This window comes from Chionomys nivalis, chromosome 5 (genome assembly GCF_950005125.1).
Source record: "Chionomys nivalis chromosome 5, mChiNiv1.1, whole genome shotgun sequence".
Classification (NCBI taxonomy): domain Eukaryota; kingdom Metazoa; phylum Chordata; class Mammalia; order Rodentia; family Cricetidae; genus Chionomys; species Chionomys nivalis.
Genome location: NC_080090.1, coordinates 62269486 through 62286875, shown reverse-complemented (window position 1 = coordinate 62286875; position 17390 = coordinate 62269486). Strand labels below are relative to the sequence as shown.

At 42.6% G+C, this 17390-nt stretch overlaps 1 protein-coding gene across 1 annotated transcript in view; it reads right to left on the bottom strand.

Moving 5' to 3' along the window:
• Window positions 1-12244: 12244 nt before the first annotated feature.
• The window catches only part of Pappa2 (pappalysin 2), a 230250-nt gene continuing 225104 nt past the window's right edge, over window positions 12245-17390 (bottom strand). The window contains exons 21-22 of the mRNA XM_057770373.1: window positions 14820-14918; window positions 12245-12905 (exon numbers count right to left, since the gene is read on the bottom strand). Coding sequence (XP_057626356.1) covers window positions 12831-12905; window positions 14820-14918 — 174 coding nt within the window. The 3' untranslated portion in view covers window positions 12245-12830. The remainder of the gene's footprint in view (window positions 12906-14819; window positions 14919-17390) is intronic.

Sequence of the window (17390 nt, the reverse complement as noted above, 5' to 3'; positions counted from 1 at the left end):
TGACTTCTGTAACCCTATCTCTGTCCCTCATTGTGCTCCAACTCGGCAGATTTCATGTCTCTTCTTTACGCAGAGGAAGTTCTTTCCCACCGCATGCCTGCTGTTTCCTGTGCTCAGCTGACTCATTGCCCCCCACCCCCCAGTGTTCACTTGGCCTGATCATTCACTTCCTTTACATCTTCAGGAAGCATTCAGGTGCCCTCGCTCTGGCCCTGGCCACTCATTAACCTCTTGCCACACTTTCCTGTCTTCAGGTGTTCTTCCTCTGAGTGGAATGGCTGCTCTTAGGTGGTGAGCTGCCACTGCTTCCGGCCATACACTCTATGGTTCTGTTGACAGGGCACCTCATCAATTTATGAACTATTACAGCACTCAACCAATCTCCTCATCTGGTCTCCTTTCCTCTCCACATACTCCTCTCCCCAACTCAAAGGTTCTGTTTCACGAAGATTTGCCTCATCCTCTTATTTGATGCCATGTATTGTTTCTATGACCCCTTCCTGCTATCTCTCTATAGTATGTTGTCTCCTTCAGCTGTTTGCTAAGTTCCTTGAGGACAGAAACTTGATTCCTGTGTTTGGCTTTCTTTTCCTCACCAACTTATCCTAGTGTCTAGAGCATTGTAGGTATTCAACAAAAGCACACTGTGGTGGTTTGAAAGAAAACCACCCCCAAAGGGAATGACACTAGTAGGAGGTGTGGCTTTGTTGGAGTAGGTGTGGCCTTGTTAGAGAAAGTGTGCCACTGTGGAGGTGGGCTTTGAGATCTCATGTATGCTCAGGACATACCCTGTATCTCAGTTCATTTCCTGTTGCCTGCAAGATATAAAACTCTCAACTACCTCTCCAGTATCATGCTTACCGGCATGCAACCAAGTCCTACCATAATGAAAATGAACTAAACCTCTGAACTATAAAGTGAGATACCACAATTAAATGTTTTTTTTATAAGAGTTGCCATAGTCATGCTGTCTCTTAACAGCAATAGAGAAACCCTAACTAAGATGTAAGTTGTTACTAGGAATGGAGTGTTGCTATAATAGGCTTGCGCATGTTTTTGTTTGGAGTAATACGTACTTTAGTACTTAGAGTTAAAAAAGCAGTGGAATGCTTTAAGCACAGCCTAATGGCCATATTAGTAGGAACATAAAAGAAAACAGTTCTTAGTGACAGTGTCCTTTGCTTTACAGAAGCTTCTTAGTCTCAGGAGGTCCCATTTATTCAATGTTGCCCTTAATGTCTGTGCTGCTGGGGTTGTACGTAGGAAGTGGTCTCCTGTGCCCATGTGTTGTAGAGTACTTCCCACTTTATCTTCTATCAGGTTCAGTGTGTTCGGACTGATATTGAGGTCTTTAATCCATTTGAACTAAGACAGAAAGGCAACCCACTGACTGGGAGAAGATCTTCACCAACCCCTCAACTGACAAAGGTCTGATCTCCAAAATATATAAAGAACTCAAGAAACTAGACCGTAAAAGGCTAATCAACCCAATTATAAAATGGGGCAATGAGCTGAACAGAGAATTCTCAACAGAAGAAGTTCAAATGGCCAAAAGACACTTGAGGTCTTGCTCAACTTCCTTAGCGATCAGGGAAATGCAAATCAAGACAACTTTATGATACCATCTTACACCTGTCAGAATGGCTAAAATAAAAAACACCAATGATAGCCTTTGCTGGAGAGGTTGTGGAGAATGGGGTACACTTATCCATTGCTGGTGGGACTGCAAACTTGTGCAACCACTTTGGAAAGCAGTGTGGCGGCTTCTCAGGAAATTCTGGATCAACTTACCCCTGGACACAGCAATACCACTCTTGGGAATATACCCAAGAGATGCCCTATCATACAACAAAAGTATATGCTCAATTATGTTCATAGCAGCATTGTTTGTAATAGCCAGAACCTGGAAACAACCGAGATGCCCTTCAATGGAAGAATGGATGAAGAAAGTATGGAATATATACATATTAGAGTACTACTCAGCAGTAAAAAACAATGACTTCTTGAATTTTGCAGGCAAATGGATGGAAATAGAAAACACTATCCTGAGTGAGATGAGCCAGACCCAAAAAGAGGAACATGGGATGTACTCACTCATATTTGGTTTCTAGCCATAAATAAAGGACATTGAGCCTATAATTCGTGATCCTAGAGAAGCTAAATAAGAAGGTGAACCCAAAGAAAAACATATAGACATCCTCCTGGATATTAACCTTCATCAAGCGATGAAAGGAGACAGAGACAGAGTCCCACATTGGAGCACCAGACTACAACCCCAAGGTCCAAACCAGGAGCAGAAGGAGAGAGAGCACGAGCAAGGAACTCAGGGCCATGAGGGGTGCACCCACATACTGAGACAATGGGGATGTCCTTTCGGGAACTCACCAAGGCCAGCTGGACTGGGTCTGAAAAAGCATGGGATAAAACCGGACTCACTGAACATAGCGGACAATGAAGACTGCTGAGAAGTCAAGAACAATGGCAATGGGTTTTGATCCTACTGTACATACTGGCTTTGTGGGAGCCTAGGCTGTTTGGATGTTCACCTTAATAGACCTGGAAGAAGGTGGGAGGTCCTTGGACTCCCCACAGGGCAGGGAACCCTGACTGCTCTTAGGGCTGATGAGAGAGGGGGAGTTGATTAGGGGAGGGATATGGGAGGTGGTGGGCAGAGAAGAGACAGAAATCTTTAATAAATAAATAAATTAATTAAAAAAAAAAACAGTTCTGAAGGTGATTTGAACTGTAGTGAACTGGCTCAAGAGGGATTTTAGTCTGTTGCCTAGAGACTGTTCTTATGATATTTTGGGGGAACAAAGTGTCAACCTTTGTGCCTTTGTCCAAAGAGTTTGCTTGATGCTAAAGTGAAGAGTTATGGATTAATTCCATTGGCAGAGGAAATCTCAAAACAACTCAGTATAGACTTTGCTGTATGGTTATTAATGGTAACTCTAATGAAGATATATAATGAAAAAGAGTAAGCTGAGCAGGGTAAATGGCAAATGTAAATTTTAAGGAGAAAAAGAGTACCTGGAAGTGGAATGGAGCTAAGCTCGTGTTCAAGGAGATAAAGAGAATAAGAAATGAAACAAAGGGGGTGGTGGCCTCAAGATCCTACCCAGCTAAGTTTCCAACTTATGAAAAAAAAATTAAAGAAAATCTTAGAGCTAGTTTTGGTGGTACATATCTTTAATTCCAGTACTTTAAAGGCAGAGGCTGACGCATCTCTGAGTTTAAAGCCAATATAGAGCAAGTTCAAGGACAACCAAACTCGGGCAGTGAAGGTAACCATGGAAAACAGAAAACTGGTGACAATGTAATTGAACAATGGGGTCATGTCCCAGCCCCAGCAAGCAACAGAACTTGGCAGCTTCAGCCACACGGTTCTGGTTTTAGAGTCAAGGAGTTACTAAGGAAAGATGCTGAGGTCGGACATGTGTCAGGGGTGTTCCTGAATGGAAGCCTAGAGAGGCCATTGAGTAGAGCTGTGGAGCTGAAGCCTGGATTGCCTTGAAGAACTCAAGATGTTGGAGATGCCAAGGACGTGGGATAACTGCCAAGGAAAGCTGCTAAGAGGGAGTAGAAGCAGCCCAAGGGAAAGAAGTGTGCTGCAGTCAACAAAGCTGAAAGGAGTTGGCGACCTGAAGAGCAATTTGACATCAGACATGGAGATGCACAGTTTAGAGACTGCCCTGTTTTCGGTCTTGCTTTAGTCCAGTATTTTCTCCCTCTACTCCCTTCCCTAAGTTTTGGAATAGTAATGTATATCCTGTGGCATTACATGTTGGAAGCATGTGATCTGCCTTTTTATTTTAATTTTATAGGGGACTATAGTTAAGAGATTACATAAATCTCATTAGACTTTTAAATAAGTCTGAGACTTTTATAAACTATGGGGACTTTTGAAGTTGGACTGAAGGCATTTTGCATTATATGTTTATAAGCCTTTAGAGGCCATGGAGCAAAATGTGGGGGTTTGAAAGAAAATGGCCCCCAAAGGAAGTGGCAGTACCGGAGATGTAACCTTACTGAAGTAAGTATAGTCTTGTTGGAGGAAGTGTGCCATTGTGGAATGTTGTGAAAGTGTGCCATTTGAGGTCGTATATATGTTCAAGCCACGCCCAGTATCTCAGCTCACTTCATGCTGTCTGCAACAAATAGACCTCTCGGCTACCTCTCCAATGCCGTGGCTGCCTTCCTGCTGCCATATCCCACCATGATGATAATGGACTGAACCTCTGAACTGTAAGAGAGCCACAAATGTGTTCTTTCTTAAGAGTTGCTGTGGTCCTGGTGTCTCTTCGCAGCAATAGATACCCTAAGACAAGACCGAATACAACAATGATATTCTAAGCAATGTTGTAAGCACTGATTCCTCTAAGCCAGAGAAGGTTATAATACAAAATACATGGCACTGGGAGGCAGTGAGCTTCATAATGGGAGACCAACTCAGAATGAGGTCAGACAGATTCTCTAAAAAGGAATGACAGTGTAGAGGAGGGTCCTTGGTGTTACTCTCGGGTCTGAGAACCCACAAAACAGAACACTGATTTCTAGGGAAATGAAGTGTTCTAGAGAAGCAGGGTTTGTTAATATACAGGCTATAGAAACAGACTGCTGGGTCCAATTCTGGTTCTGCCAATTGCAGGCTTGACAACCTTGGTCTTTCTGTGGACCAGGTCTTGGTCTTTCTGTAGACCAGATCTTGGTCTTTCTGTACCTCTCTGAGTAGCTCTCATGTCTATTATTATCTCTGAGTAGCTCTCATGTTTCCATTACTCATCTAGTGATGCTGTCTCCTTATCTAGTAAACATTGTATAAAGATGTCATGGAAAGCACAGCTTAGCATAGGATCGGTTTTTACTGTTTAGTTTCTCATTGGAGGCTTATCTGTGCCCAATGTCTCCTTACATCGGTCATGAGATGTAAGTAACATGATTTAAAACTTCACGCCCAGGGCATAGATGTAACCGTGAAAGAGCACTTGCCTGGCAGGTGTGAGGTGCTGGCTTCAATCTCCAGGACTATGTTGGGTAGTTTTATGTCAACTTAACATATGCTAAAGTCGTTTGAGAGGATTCCCTCCTCAATTAAGAAAATACCACCATAGGACTAGGCTGTAGGCAAGCCTATAAGGTATTTTCTTAATTAGTGATATTGATCAGGGTGAAGGCCCAGTTCATTGTGGGTGGTGCCATGCTTGGGCTGGTGGTCCTGGGTTTTATGAGAAAGCAGGCTATGCCCACCCTGGGGACTTAGCCAGGAAGCACACCTCCCCCCCTCCCCCAAGGCCTCTGCATCAGCTCCTACCTCCAAGTTCCAACACTGCTTGAGTTCCTGTCCTGGCTTCGGTAATGAACTACAATATGGAAATGGACGTCAAACAAGCCCTTCCTTCCCAACCTGCTTTTGTCCTGATGCTTCATGACAGCAATAGAAATGCTAAGTACTGTCAAAAATAAAACAAAACAGCACACAAGGAAAATGCTTGAAAAGAAGTGGAATGGTAAGTATAGCATTCTACAACTGTATATTCCAGCAAGGTATCCACTAGGTACACATTTAACCACTCACATTTAATGGATTGGCACAAAGTAATGTACAAGATAAATTTCTTCTGTCTCATTAGTCATATTTCAAATACCAGATCGCAAGATGTGTGTGGTGGTTGATGCACTGAGTAACTCAAATACAGAACATTGTGGAAATCTGCACCGGATAGGGTTATTTTATAAAATATTTAATGATCCAATCTCTTGACTTTTGAAGAAAACTACCAGTTTTTTTGTGACATAACTAATGCAATTTTCTAGGTAGATTCCATTTGCATTTACGAGTCCAGTTTTCCAATTCCTAAGAAGTTCCCTTTAGCCTGTTTCCCCCTTCTCAGTGGTAAGCTTTACCATGGTTACCCTACAAATCCAATTTGCTTCTCCCTGGATCAGTGGGCTAGAACATCTCCTGGTCCAGCTACCCAGGAGTCAGCATATGCTCTCCCTCTCCTAAGCATAGAGCTAATGATGGCACACTTCCCAGTGGTCCCCTAAGGTCAGACTCCCAGGATGCTTGAGGGTTTGAAAGTCTTTAGAAAGCAGTTTCCTGAGCTTCTGTACTTTCCAAATTCTGAGACAGTAGACTACACTCACTGTCTCTAACACATGCTCTTTAATCCTGCTTGCCTGGCACTGCAAGTATTGGGCATTCAGTAAAGTGATGGTCAGAAAGAGTAATTAGATGTTTATCTAGTGGGGGTTGGAGGTAGAATTCAAACTACTGTTTGCCTGACTTTCCATCTTTGCAGGACACGAGAAAATCATCCTTGCCCCCAGCTTCTCAAGGACAGAATTCCAGTTAAAGTGGAGAAGATAGAAGTAGTGTTTCTCAGTGAAGATCTCTTGGATATTTTGTGTGGCTATTGATTCATCACCAACAGAGTCAATTCTTTGAAGTCATTTATGTCCTAACAATTTGGCTTACCCTCTAGATCAATTGTGATATCAGGGCATTTTGTAGTTTTGACAGAGTTTCTGTGAGATTTAAATGCGTTACTTGTATGTTTACAAACATTTAAAGGCAAAAACATGTAGGTTACTTAGTGGAGAGAAAAAGCAGATTGATACACTGTGCGTAGCTGGGTAGTAATGACAATGTCAGCACTCTCTCTTTATTTGTTTTTATTTGTATTCAAATAAATGTCTTTGATGTGAACAAGGACAAAGAAGAGGAGGCTCAACTATATTAAATTATCCTTAGAAGGAAATTTGATTGTGAAAACAGCAAATTGCAGTTCCTCAGAACTATCTTGCAGAGCTTAGAGGTTTTTTAAAAACATATTTGTTGGTAACGTTACACAGATAGTAACGGACCGCATCCTAGCCTTGCCACACTAGTTCTTATGAATGTTTAACAATGTTGCCTAAAGATGGAGTAGCAGGGTCAAGAAAAACAAAACTAAAAATGACCATCAGTAAGGAAGTGCACGAAATAGACCCGTGCACTGATCACCAGACTGGATTCTCATGGGAAATCACCAGCTTGACAGACTCTCTAAACCAAGGCTCTTTGTATGCAGGAGTAATGTGCAAAGAGACACACAGAAAGTTTATTGGCACAGATCATTACAAGTACATGATCCTTTAAAAACTATCAGAGAGTGGGAATCAGTGGTATTCTTTTTAAATTTGTTTTTCACAAATACATTGTGGTCATCCCTCATTCCTACCCACCTGACTCTGTACTCTTTCTCCTCTGTCTCCCTTGATCTCTCTCTGTCCCTGTCTTTCTGTCTCTCACACAAAATATGAAAATCAAATGAAGTGATTTAAAAAGAAATATGATTCAGGGGCTGGGAAGAGAGCTGAGTGTATTAAATACTTACATCATAAGCACAAGGGCCTGAGAGCCACCCTCCAGGAATGGTGGTGCACATTTGTAAGCCCAGCACTGGGGAGATGGAGATAAGTGGATACCTCAGATGCACTGAGCAGAAAGTAGCCTAACCCATTGCACAAGTTCCAGGACAGAGAGATACTCTGTCTTAAAAGGAAAATGTGGATAGTGCTTGAGGAACAATATCCAAGGCTGTCCTCTGGCCTCCACATGCACATACATACATGTATGCCAACATATGTGTGTCTACTCACATGCATGAATACATGTGCATCCACATATGCATGTACAAACACACACACACACACACACACACACACACACACGTGACCGAACACCGGGTCCGGAGATTCTTTGGAGCACTTTTGAAGTGTAAAGCATTCTGCTTACCTTTTCCATCCCTAGGGCATCTCATCACCTGCAAGGCCGGAAAAGAAAAGCAGGTCTCTTGCTCAGGTCTCTCAGCTTATGGATGAGTTATCATGTCATTTTAATTTGTCAGTCAATGAAAACCAGAGCTCTAAAGTTTCTGTCCAGGACTTTCCCTGGGGAAACTATTAAGAAGAATGCAATCTTGCCAGCTATTTCTGTCCAGCTGTCCAAACTGGCATGTTCAAGGGCATCTGCTTACACTCAGGGCCTGGCATGAGAAGAGGGTCAATGGAGGGTACTCAAGGAGGATTTCCTACCATTTGACATGGACTACAGCAGGAGAGAAGAAAGACTAGGAAAACCACAGTGAGTACCTTCAAGTACAAACAAATGAAAAACTGTGAACTTTCCCATTGCAGTAGGCTCTGGGCTCACTCTTGGGTCTACTGAGTCGCATATGGCATAACAGAAAACACTTTACATTTAAGAGCAAAGCCCAAGACAAAACAAAAACTGGAGTCTGATTCCAATGTGCAGCTTAGTATACACACTTCAGATTTCTAATAATCTCCCCGTCGTGCAATTTCCTCACTTGTGAACTAGCAAAGCAAAAGTGATCTAGCCTCTCACCCAGTTAGCAAAAATGACATGAAGGCACCTTGCAAGTTACTGCAGAAAATTCCAGGTAATAATTTCTTTTATTATTTCCCACAACCCAAGATTATGTTTCCAGCTATTTTTTCCTCATGTCTTCCCTAGTGTTCAGTAGGTGGGACGGCTATCCATGTGGCTTTCCCAACTATGCCTAGCATAAGCAGAGAATTTAGCCTGTTGATCCCAGGTGCAGAAGCCTCCTCCAGGTAGCTAAACACAGGCTTTATATGAAATTTCAAGCTAATTATCTCTCTGATTATCAAGGAAAGTTTGTAAAAAGAGCAAATTAAAATTCTTGTTCCAAAACTTGCTCTCCTAACTCCCCTTTCCCTCTGAGATGACAGTGTCCCAGACAGAGGTAGCAGCAACACCTCAAACACTTCCCCACCTCCTCCTTTCTCTAGTTATTTTCTCCTTGTACTTCTGCATCCCCCAAACCAGGCTTGAAGCTGGTTTAGTTGTGTGATCTGGGAGAACTTTGTTCTCCAGACTGGGGGCTCGTGTTCTCATCTGTGAAGCATGTGATTTTCAGACTCCCCCCCTTTAAATAAGATTGTGTTAACCAAATGCCTGGTTCATATTAATTTAGTACTCACTTTCAGCTAAACTGCATGCCTCATTGATGTCCAATAATGGACAGTCTTTCCCGTCACTATCTCTGCATCTTTCCTTCTCTTCTCTACTCCCTCCTCTGCTTCTGCCTATCAAACCACAGGCAACCTTTACCAAGCACCCATCAAAGGCCATCTCCGGTTAGTCCCAGAGGTGACGCTTATCACTTCTGAAATGTAAATGATTCTTGAACAGTATTTCCCAGCTCACAAGGCATTTGGCATTATTGTCACACACCCTACCTTTGTAAATGTCATCTCTTCTTGTGGGCTTTTGTGTTTATCTCTCTTTCATAACCTATTTATATAACACATAGTTTTCAAGTGACTGAGGGGTATGATCAGCCAATAAAGGAATTGTGGATCTGGTTGAGGCCAATGAAAAGTGACTCAGAAATAAATCATTTAAACCAAGAATAAGACACCAAACACACTTCATATTTTGTGTGCTGATTTTTTAATGAACATTTTATAATCTTATAAAATAACTGGTGGTAGCTGTTTTACATTACAATACAGTAGATCAGCTCCTTTCACTGTGTTCCAATCATACCATCCCCTTGGGTGCTAACTGACACACTCAACAGCAATCACGCAGAATAGATGAACTGTCAAGACCAATGCCTTTTTATGTTGGAAAGGGAAGGGAAGAACCAAGGAGACTCTTCACTCACTGCTTCCTCTGCCTGAATCTGCACATTGTCCTTGCTGATCTCTTTCCTGTCTCTGCGATTGAAGACTGCCACATTAGCCACTGAAGTCAGCCACCCCTTGGCCACGTGGGCCTCAGACTTCTAGTTATTAGGAACAAGAAGAAACGGAGTAGTGAAACTGGAACAAAGATCCAGACAGAGGAGCCTCTGCAAAGGGTCCTGGATGACATTATGGATGTGTAAGAGAAACAAGATGCAGACAAACACATGGGGACATGAGTGAGTTGTCTCTGGGATCTATGATCATTTTCTTTATTAGGGACTTGTGTTGCTCCAAACACTGAAGCTCGGGGACAAAGTCTAGACAAGACTGCTGCTGCTGTGTCTAGTTGATTATGGCTAAGTGGCCTTCAGGCTGAGGAGATTTTTATACACCACAGAAGCAGTCCTCTTGCCTTCCCAGGGCATGGTGAATGTTGCCAAGGGAAAAACAAAATATCTCCAAATGAAGTATGGAGTGGAAATGCCCTCTCTGCTACTTTTAATGAACTTAACAAAGAGGCTGAGCGTGGACATACATTGGTGAGCACTGTATGCTCATCTGTACTCACGGGGCCACAGCCTTTCTGGCAGGGCTATGTCCAGGATAGCTATTACCCTGTCTCTAGCTCTGTCTCATCTGTCATGATTGCCCAAGGCATTCTAGAATTTGGATGTTTCTCCAAGAGAACAATTTTATAGTGTGTGCATGGGTGTGTGTGTGTGTGTGTGTGTATTTAGTAGAGAATCTAACTTTTCTATCATTTTTTTCTATTTTAAATTTATCAGGATCCAAAAATACATGAGTTGTCTCTTCTGACTGAGTGCACTAAGTGAGACCCAGACAGTGAACAGTATTTAAGCAACAGTGTACCTTGTAACTAGGAATAGAGGCAATAAAGGAATTTTGGATTAATAAACTCTGGTCTTCTCTATCTCAATGACTCTGTCGTCCTTATTCGACTTACCCATAGGTAAGCATGTGTACATTGCTACATCCACAATCATTGCAGAATATTGTTCTTCTCGTGTATAGCAGGGATGATGTGCTGATGATGGTTAATAATGTTGACTTTCTCCTTTTATAGATCAAATGCTTCAGTGATAATGAAGAATAGGGAGAACACAAGGAGAGGCTGTGGAGATACCAGAGATGGCTTCAAGTTTTGTCTGCTCTTAGTCTCCACTGAAGAAAAAATTAGGGGGAGACAGAGCTCAGAGCCTTTGTAAGAGGACAAGACCAATGTTAAACAGGAAAAACTAACTTCCTAGGTCTGATCCAGAAACTGTTATAAGAACACAGAGCTAGATCAGATCTCATAGGGAAATGTGAGCCCAAGATGGGTGAAAACAGAAGAGTTAATATGACTGATTTGTGTGCAGTCCATATAGCTATTGAATGTGATTGATTTGTGTGTAGTTCATACAGCTACTGAATGTGACTGATTTGTGTGCAGTCCATATAGCTATCGAATGTGATTGATTTGTGTGTAGTTCATACAGCTATTGAATGTGACTGATTTGTGTGCAGTCCATATAGCTATCGAGTGTTATTGATTTGGGTGTAGTCCATATAGCTATCAAATGTGATTGATGTGGGTGTAGTCCATACAGCTACTGAACAAGAAATGGCAAAGATAACAACATGGACCCTAAATAGTTGAAATTCTTCTTTCTCCCCACAGAGTGTCACCCTCGCTCCACATGTTCTCAGGCTCCCTTCCTGGGTTGCTGCAAACTTTAGGTGCTGCCACTTGAATACCATTTATCTTGTTGCTCAGAAGATCACTCCAGCCTCCTCTGGAGCCTTGGGACAGGGACTTCCTCACTCATTCTGTCCTCTTATCCCCCACCCTGCTTTAATCCTGACCCCCCAACCTCTCTGACAGTCTTGACGCGTCCACCCTTTTCGATTCTTTCATCGCCTGTTACCTTTTCCTTACTGTGTTTACAAAGCCTTTGCTTTTCTCAGAAAGTCAAGAGCTGGTGATGTGGCTGTGAATGACGGCCAGACGTTGGGACTTCCAACAAGGAGAGACATCAACCAGCCAAGTATGAAGAGGGTGTAAGTTCCTGTAAAGCCTGGTGTTCGGAGAATGAGCCCTAATACGAGACTGCCTGGCGCAGCTACGCTTGGACTAGGCGCACGAAGGAGTGGAAAAGACTGTGGACTTCACCAACTCTAATAGAGTTCTGAGAAGGGGAGGTTTGTGTGTTCCTTTTGCTGATACTTAGAAACCATTGTCTGCTTCTACTAGACCGCTGCCAAATGGGTTCCCATTTGTAACTTTCCATGCCTCTTGCTCTTAGCATGCCAAATCTACCTCCCTTCAGCAGGCCCAGCTCCCAGGTCATAAAATGATGCTCAGCTCACAGGCCATGATCCAGAATTGCATTTCATCTTTCTTCTGCCTGCCAAACTGCCAATCCTGATCAATAGAAGGAGGGCAAAAGGACCTTTCTCTCCTCAAAGCTTCAGTATCCATCTGGACATGAACTTCACAGCAGCATGTGTGGAACAATGAATAACTTTTAGCTTAGTAAACAGCAAAATATATAATATATTTATATAATTATGTTTAAATACTTACAAAGACATAGCTAACTGCATTACTTAAGAGAGACTACTCAAAAGAAAGGCAAAGGGTCAGTTTAGAGGAGATGAAGCCCTGAAAGATGACAGTCCATCTAAAATGGGGATTAACGGAGTGTCCCTGGCAGCTTACCTTCTAATATTCTGATGGTGTTTTACACGCTGGGTGGGGTTGAGCCGCTGACAGCGTGCAGAGTGGGGAAGAGAGTGAGAGCTGAGAAAAGGGTGAAGCAGAGGACAAACGGGAAAGAGGGATCCTGCCTGTCACCTTTTTCCTTCCTTTTTTAATCAACTATTTTCTTTTACAGACTCTTTCACCTATAATTCCTCCCTGCTTGGCCTACGTAATGCATTAATTGGCACCCACAAACATTCTCTTGCATGTCTTAATGACTCTCCATTCTAGGCTCTCCTTCAGTCATGGGACCTGGATTGTTCATTCATCCTTTGCATCCTGCGGTGGGAGCCTCTCTCTTAGTCTGCCTCCAGGGTAGAGAGGGTGGGCTCTGGTCCTAGAGTTACTGATTTTCTTCTGCCTTAGGGTCTCGGCAGGTGCACTCATCCTGGTCACAGTCCGCAGCAAATGGAATGACCTAGGGGAATGAACAGGAAGTTGAAATCATTAAGTTGTGTGTGGTGTGTGTGTATGCCAAGCTTCAAATTATCAATTGCCTTTAATTTCCCTCACTTGGTCCTCCAAAGAAGCATAAGATTGGGGGTTCATATCAAAGATCAGTAATTAACACCGGGCCGTCTTATGATATCATTTTAGGCAAGGGAATCCGTCACTGCTTCCCTTTCTTCATCTATAAGGTGAGAAGACATTAGTTCCACCCTCCAGAAAACATCTTCATTCTTGGGCTAAATGGATGGTGGAACAAATTTATACCTTGTTACACATCTATAACTGTTGTTGGCATAATTCCTAACATTACTGACAACGCCTAGTTTGATTGTTTCTGTTGCTATTGCAATCCTCCTAGATGGAAAGATGAATGTCAGCACATCTCCTTGTGAGGACCACTACAACTGACTTCACTCAGAGCAATGGCTGCCACACGGGAAGCCTAGAATCCCTAAATGTTCCATGTTTCTGACTTTGTGCTCTTGGGGCAGTGGGATAATCCCTGGGATCTTCATATGCATGAACATTTGCCTTTCTTGAGCCTAAGATAAACCCTGGGGTGGTGAGACATTACAACTCCCTACCCTCTGTGTGTGAGACTGTTAGATCTCCCATTTCAGAGATGACACAGAAAAGCTGCTTTTGTTCATGCTTGTACTGTTACCAACAGATAAGCAATTCCTTTAATTAGAATCAAATTAGAATCAAAGACAATGGCCACTACTGAGCCATGAGAGTGGTAAATACCTTTTGGGTACTCATAATTAAATGAGATAACCACCATGTCACATATCTGGGTTTAGTGATTGCATATCTAGATTGGAGAACGGGTGAGATTGTTTGCACATATGAAATAAAACATGATGTAGGAGTCAGCAGAGATGTGATGTGCCTTTATAATCTCAGCTTTACTGTATGCTGGCCCAGGTTTTCACAGTATGAAACCAAGAGAGTTAAACAACTTCTTCCAAGGTGGCCATGCCTCCCTGAATATAGATAGACTTTTTGAGTAGCTATTTCCACAAGTAAGAATAGAAAATAACCAGCCCGATTTCTGCCTTCTTGTCAAAGTTCCTAATTTGTTTCTCTTAGCTCAAGACTGGTAAGTTGTCAGGGAAAGAGAGGGCCAAATTTGTTGATGATGCATTGAGTCTGTGAGCACTCTGTGTTGTCACCTCGTTTATATGTAATGTTGAACATAGTGCCTGGCACATAGTGAGCAGAGGGGCCAGAACCTGTCTGTGGTACTCTAGTCTGTGTACAGCTCATCATGTCTTTATTGTGGAGATAATACAGAGAAGAAAATAACACCAGGGTATCTCCAATTGAATTTACCAACTAGCTTCAAATATCACCAGAGCACTTGCATTTTTTACTCATAACATTGTAAAATTTCAGCTCACTCAGTTTTACAGATGTAAGGAGCTTATCTATTAATTTAACAGAGCCAAGAGTAACAGGGACAAAGGGTATCAGACAAAGGGATGCTGCAGATCTGCTCAAGAGAGTGGTTCAGGTAGCTCCTATAATTATATCCCTATGATGTACTTGTAGTAGAGCAAAGGTAAGTAATAACTGGGAAGTTTTTTCCACTGGTCATCTAGAACTTTTAAGAGAAGGAAGACATTCTCTGGTCTGGGCAATGATAGGCAGGCAGGAGACTTTCAGCAACAAAAGCCATTGCTGTCCCAATGGGTCACTGTATTGGTAAGATGTATTCACTACCCCTTTTCCTAATCAACTAATCTCCTTATCACTCCAGAAACTCCTTACTCATTGCCATTCCCTCTTAACGACTGTACCATGAAGGAGAGCTAGCCAGAGCCCCACTAATTCCCAGAGCCACACGACCTTTCCACCCACCCCATGTGCTCTCACTTACCTTCTTGGAGGACAGTGTGGACGAGCAGCAGTCTCCCCCGTCGTAGCGGCAATAGGCCCGGTTATTGATAGTGTCACACCAACCATCTGCTTGGAAAGGCTGGGAAGAGATGGGGTCAGTGTCCTGTGTAGCTCCCCTCCCCTCAACTCCCCTCTAACCTACTCCAACCCAATTCGCAAAATACCCAAGAGACTGGCGATGAACACCCAGAAGGCAGAATACATTCTCAAGTACTTGAAAAGCCTTGAGAAAAGCTTTGTTCCCAAGGCACTGTCTACATTCCTGTCTAGCACCTGTTTCTGGCCCAGTCTAAGTTCTGTTTCTATCATTAAGCTTTCTGCTCAGTTGCATTACTTTCTGGTAATAACAAATCTTTATAGTATTATATGATACTTCCACATTTTAATTCTGTCTTTTGTTAGAAAATGCCTGTGTTCTGAGCAACGTCAGCTCTATCAGTGAGAAGACAGAATTGTGAATAGAGAAGAATCTCCTAGCTCACATAGCCAGGGTCAGGTAAAGCTAGGCATTATTCACCACATACCTTGCCTTTACTACTTCCCTTCATTTTAGGCCCTTCTCCAAAGCCTGACACTTAGAGGCCCTAGAAAGTCCTCAACTTCTGTGATGGCATTTATGTTGTCTGCCCAAGGTGAAAGTGGTCCGAGGTTAAGAACACCAGAGTGGGAACAAAAAATATTCCCACATGTTCAGCAAGGTACCCGATGCACGGCACTTAGACACGGCATCTGAGCAGGGAGTTGAACTGTTTCCATACACTCCTGTTAGTGCTGTCAGTTAACAGGAACCAAAATGGGAAATGGGCCCAGACTAAACCAGAGTCAATGGACTGTTTCACCCCAAAAGGGAATGTGTGATAAGAACAGCAACCAGTAGCTAAAAAAACACTTCAGCCAACCAATGCATTGCTTCTCCAGATAGTTACCTCTTGAGGGAAATAAACTGCACAACATCCAAGGGGGTCTATCAGCCAGCCTAACTGCACTGAAACCCTGGCTTATCCTCTCCCGTTCCTGTCCAAATGTAAACTCATAGGAAACATGTCATGGTCAAGCTCTTTGATTGACAGAACTTTGGCATTCAGAGATCACCAATCAGTTACAGGTGAAGATCGCTTCCTCTCTCCAACCTTCCTTAAATGTCAGCTATGAAGATTATTCCATACTCCACCATGCTTTGATAAAATAGATCACTCAATTCAGTAATGACCATGAAATAAAGTTTGGCAAATGAGTTACATCAGAACAAGTTTATCCAAGGCATTACTTCAGTGTTTTGATTTATTCTATGGGGTCCTGAGGTCATTTGAACATCTCATCCCAGATGTATACCCTTTTGCCAACCACTGGATAGAAGCTACTTGTAGGGGAGGCCTCAACAGCTGTCGCACAGCTGTACAGCAATGTCAGCTGAGAGCAGGAAGGGACACGAATTCTGTTTGCAACACAGACCTCTCTGTGAGAACAAAGACCCAGAGGTGAACATTTGTCTTTCTCAGTAGAACCAGTTGCTTTGGCTCCAGGAAGCTTGAGATAACTATATGAGCAGGCACGGGGGAGCAGATCCATCTTTTAAGAACCCTCCGGCTCCTCTTCCTTTTTTCGAGTGTTTCGAGAATAATTTACTCACCCAGTACTAAGCTCTGTTACTCTTCCTCCAACCTTTCCTAATTAATTGGCCACACTTGGTCAGCTTCTTTTTACTGTCTATATAATTGTTATGATTATGAAAACGCACAGATCTCTCCACTTCCCGTGCATATATTTGCATGCTCTTCAGAATGGAGGGAATGGTAAGGCTGGAGATGTTTTCCTTTTTCAATAAAACTTATATTTTCTGCATGCATGTATGTGCATTTATGTGTGTGCTAGTGCATCCGTACACATGTGTGCACGCTTGTGGAGATGAGAGGCCAACTTTAGCTTTCATTATACAGGTTCTACCTGTGTTTTGGTTGTTTTGAGATGAGGTCTAAACCTCATCAAGTAGACTAGGCCAGAGAACCTTAGAGAGCTATCTATTTCTGCCTGCCCTGCACTATGATTAGAAGTGTGTAACAAAATCCAGGTTGGTTTTTGTTGTTGTTGTTGTTTGTTTTTAACAGGGGTTCTGGGATCAAATTCAGATCCTTATGCTTGTAAGATAAGAACATCACAAACAGAGCCATTTCCCCAGTCTATATTTTCGAATAATTTTAGGAAAAAAATCAGGGTAATTGTAACATCTTTACCATGGATAGTTTCTCATCTCAAGAACATAAGAGATTACATGATGAAGCAGTCACAGCCTAGGTGTCCTTCCCTAGGCCTCACTGGGTTTCTCTTGCAATGATCCCCAAATGATTTCTAAAGGCTTTTTGATTTTTACTCCTAAAGGGTCATGGGGAGAAGAAAGAATTTCTAAGAAGAGGGTAGACATATAGAGAAATTTTGGAAGGACTCATGGGTTTAATATATTATCTACCTATTAGAATTAATTGTTCTTTCCCTAATGTGCCAACCACTCCACCCTCAACCAACAAAATCTCCTATGGCAATATGTGCCAAGGAA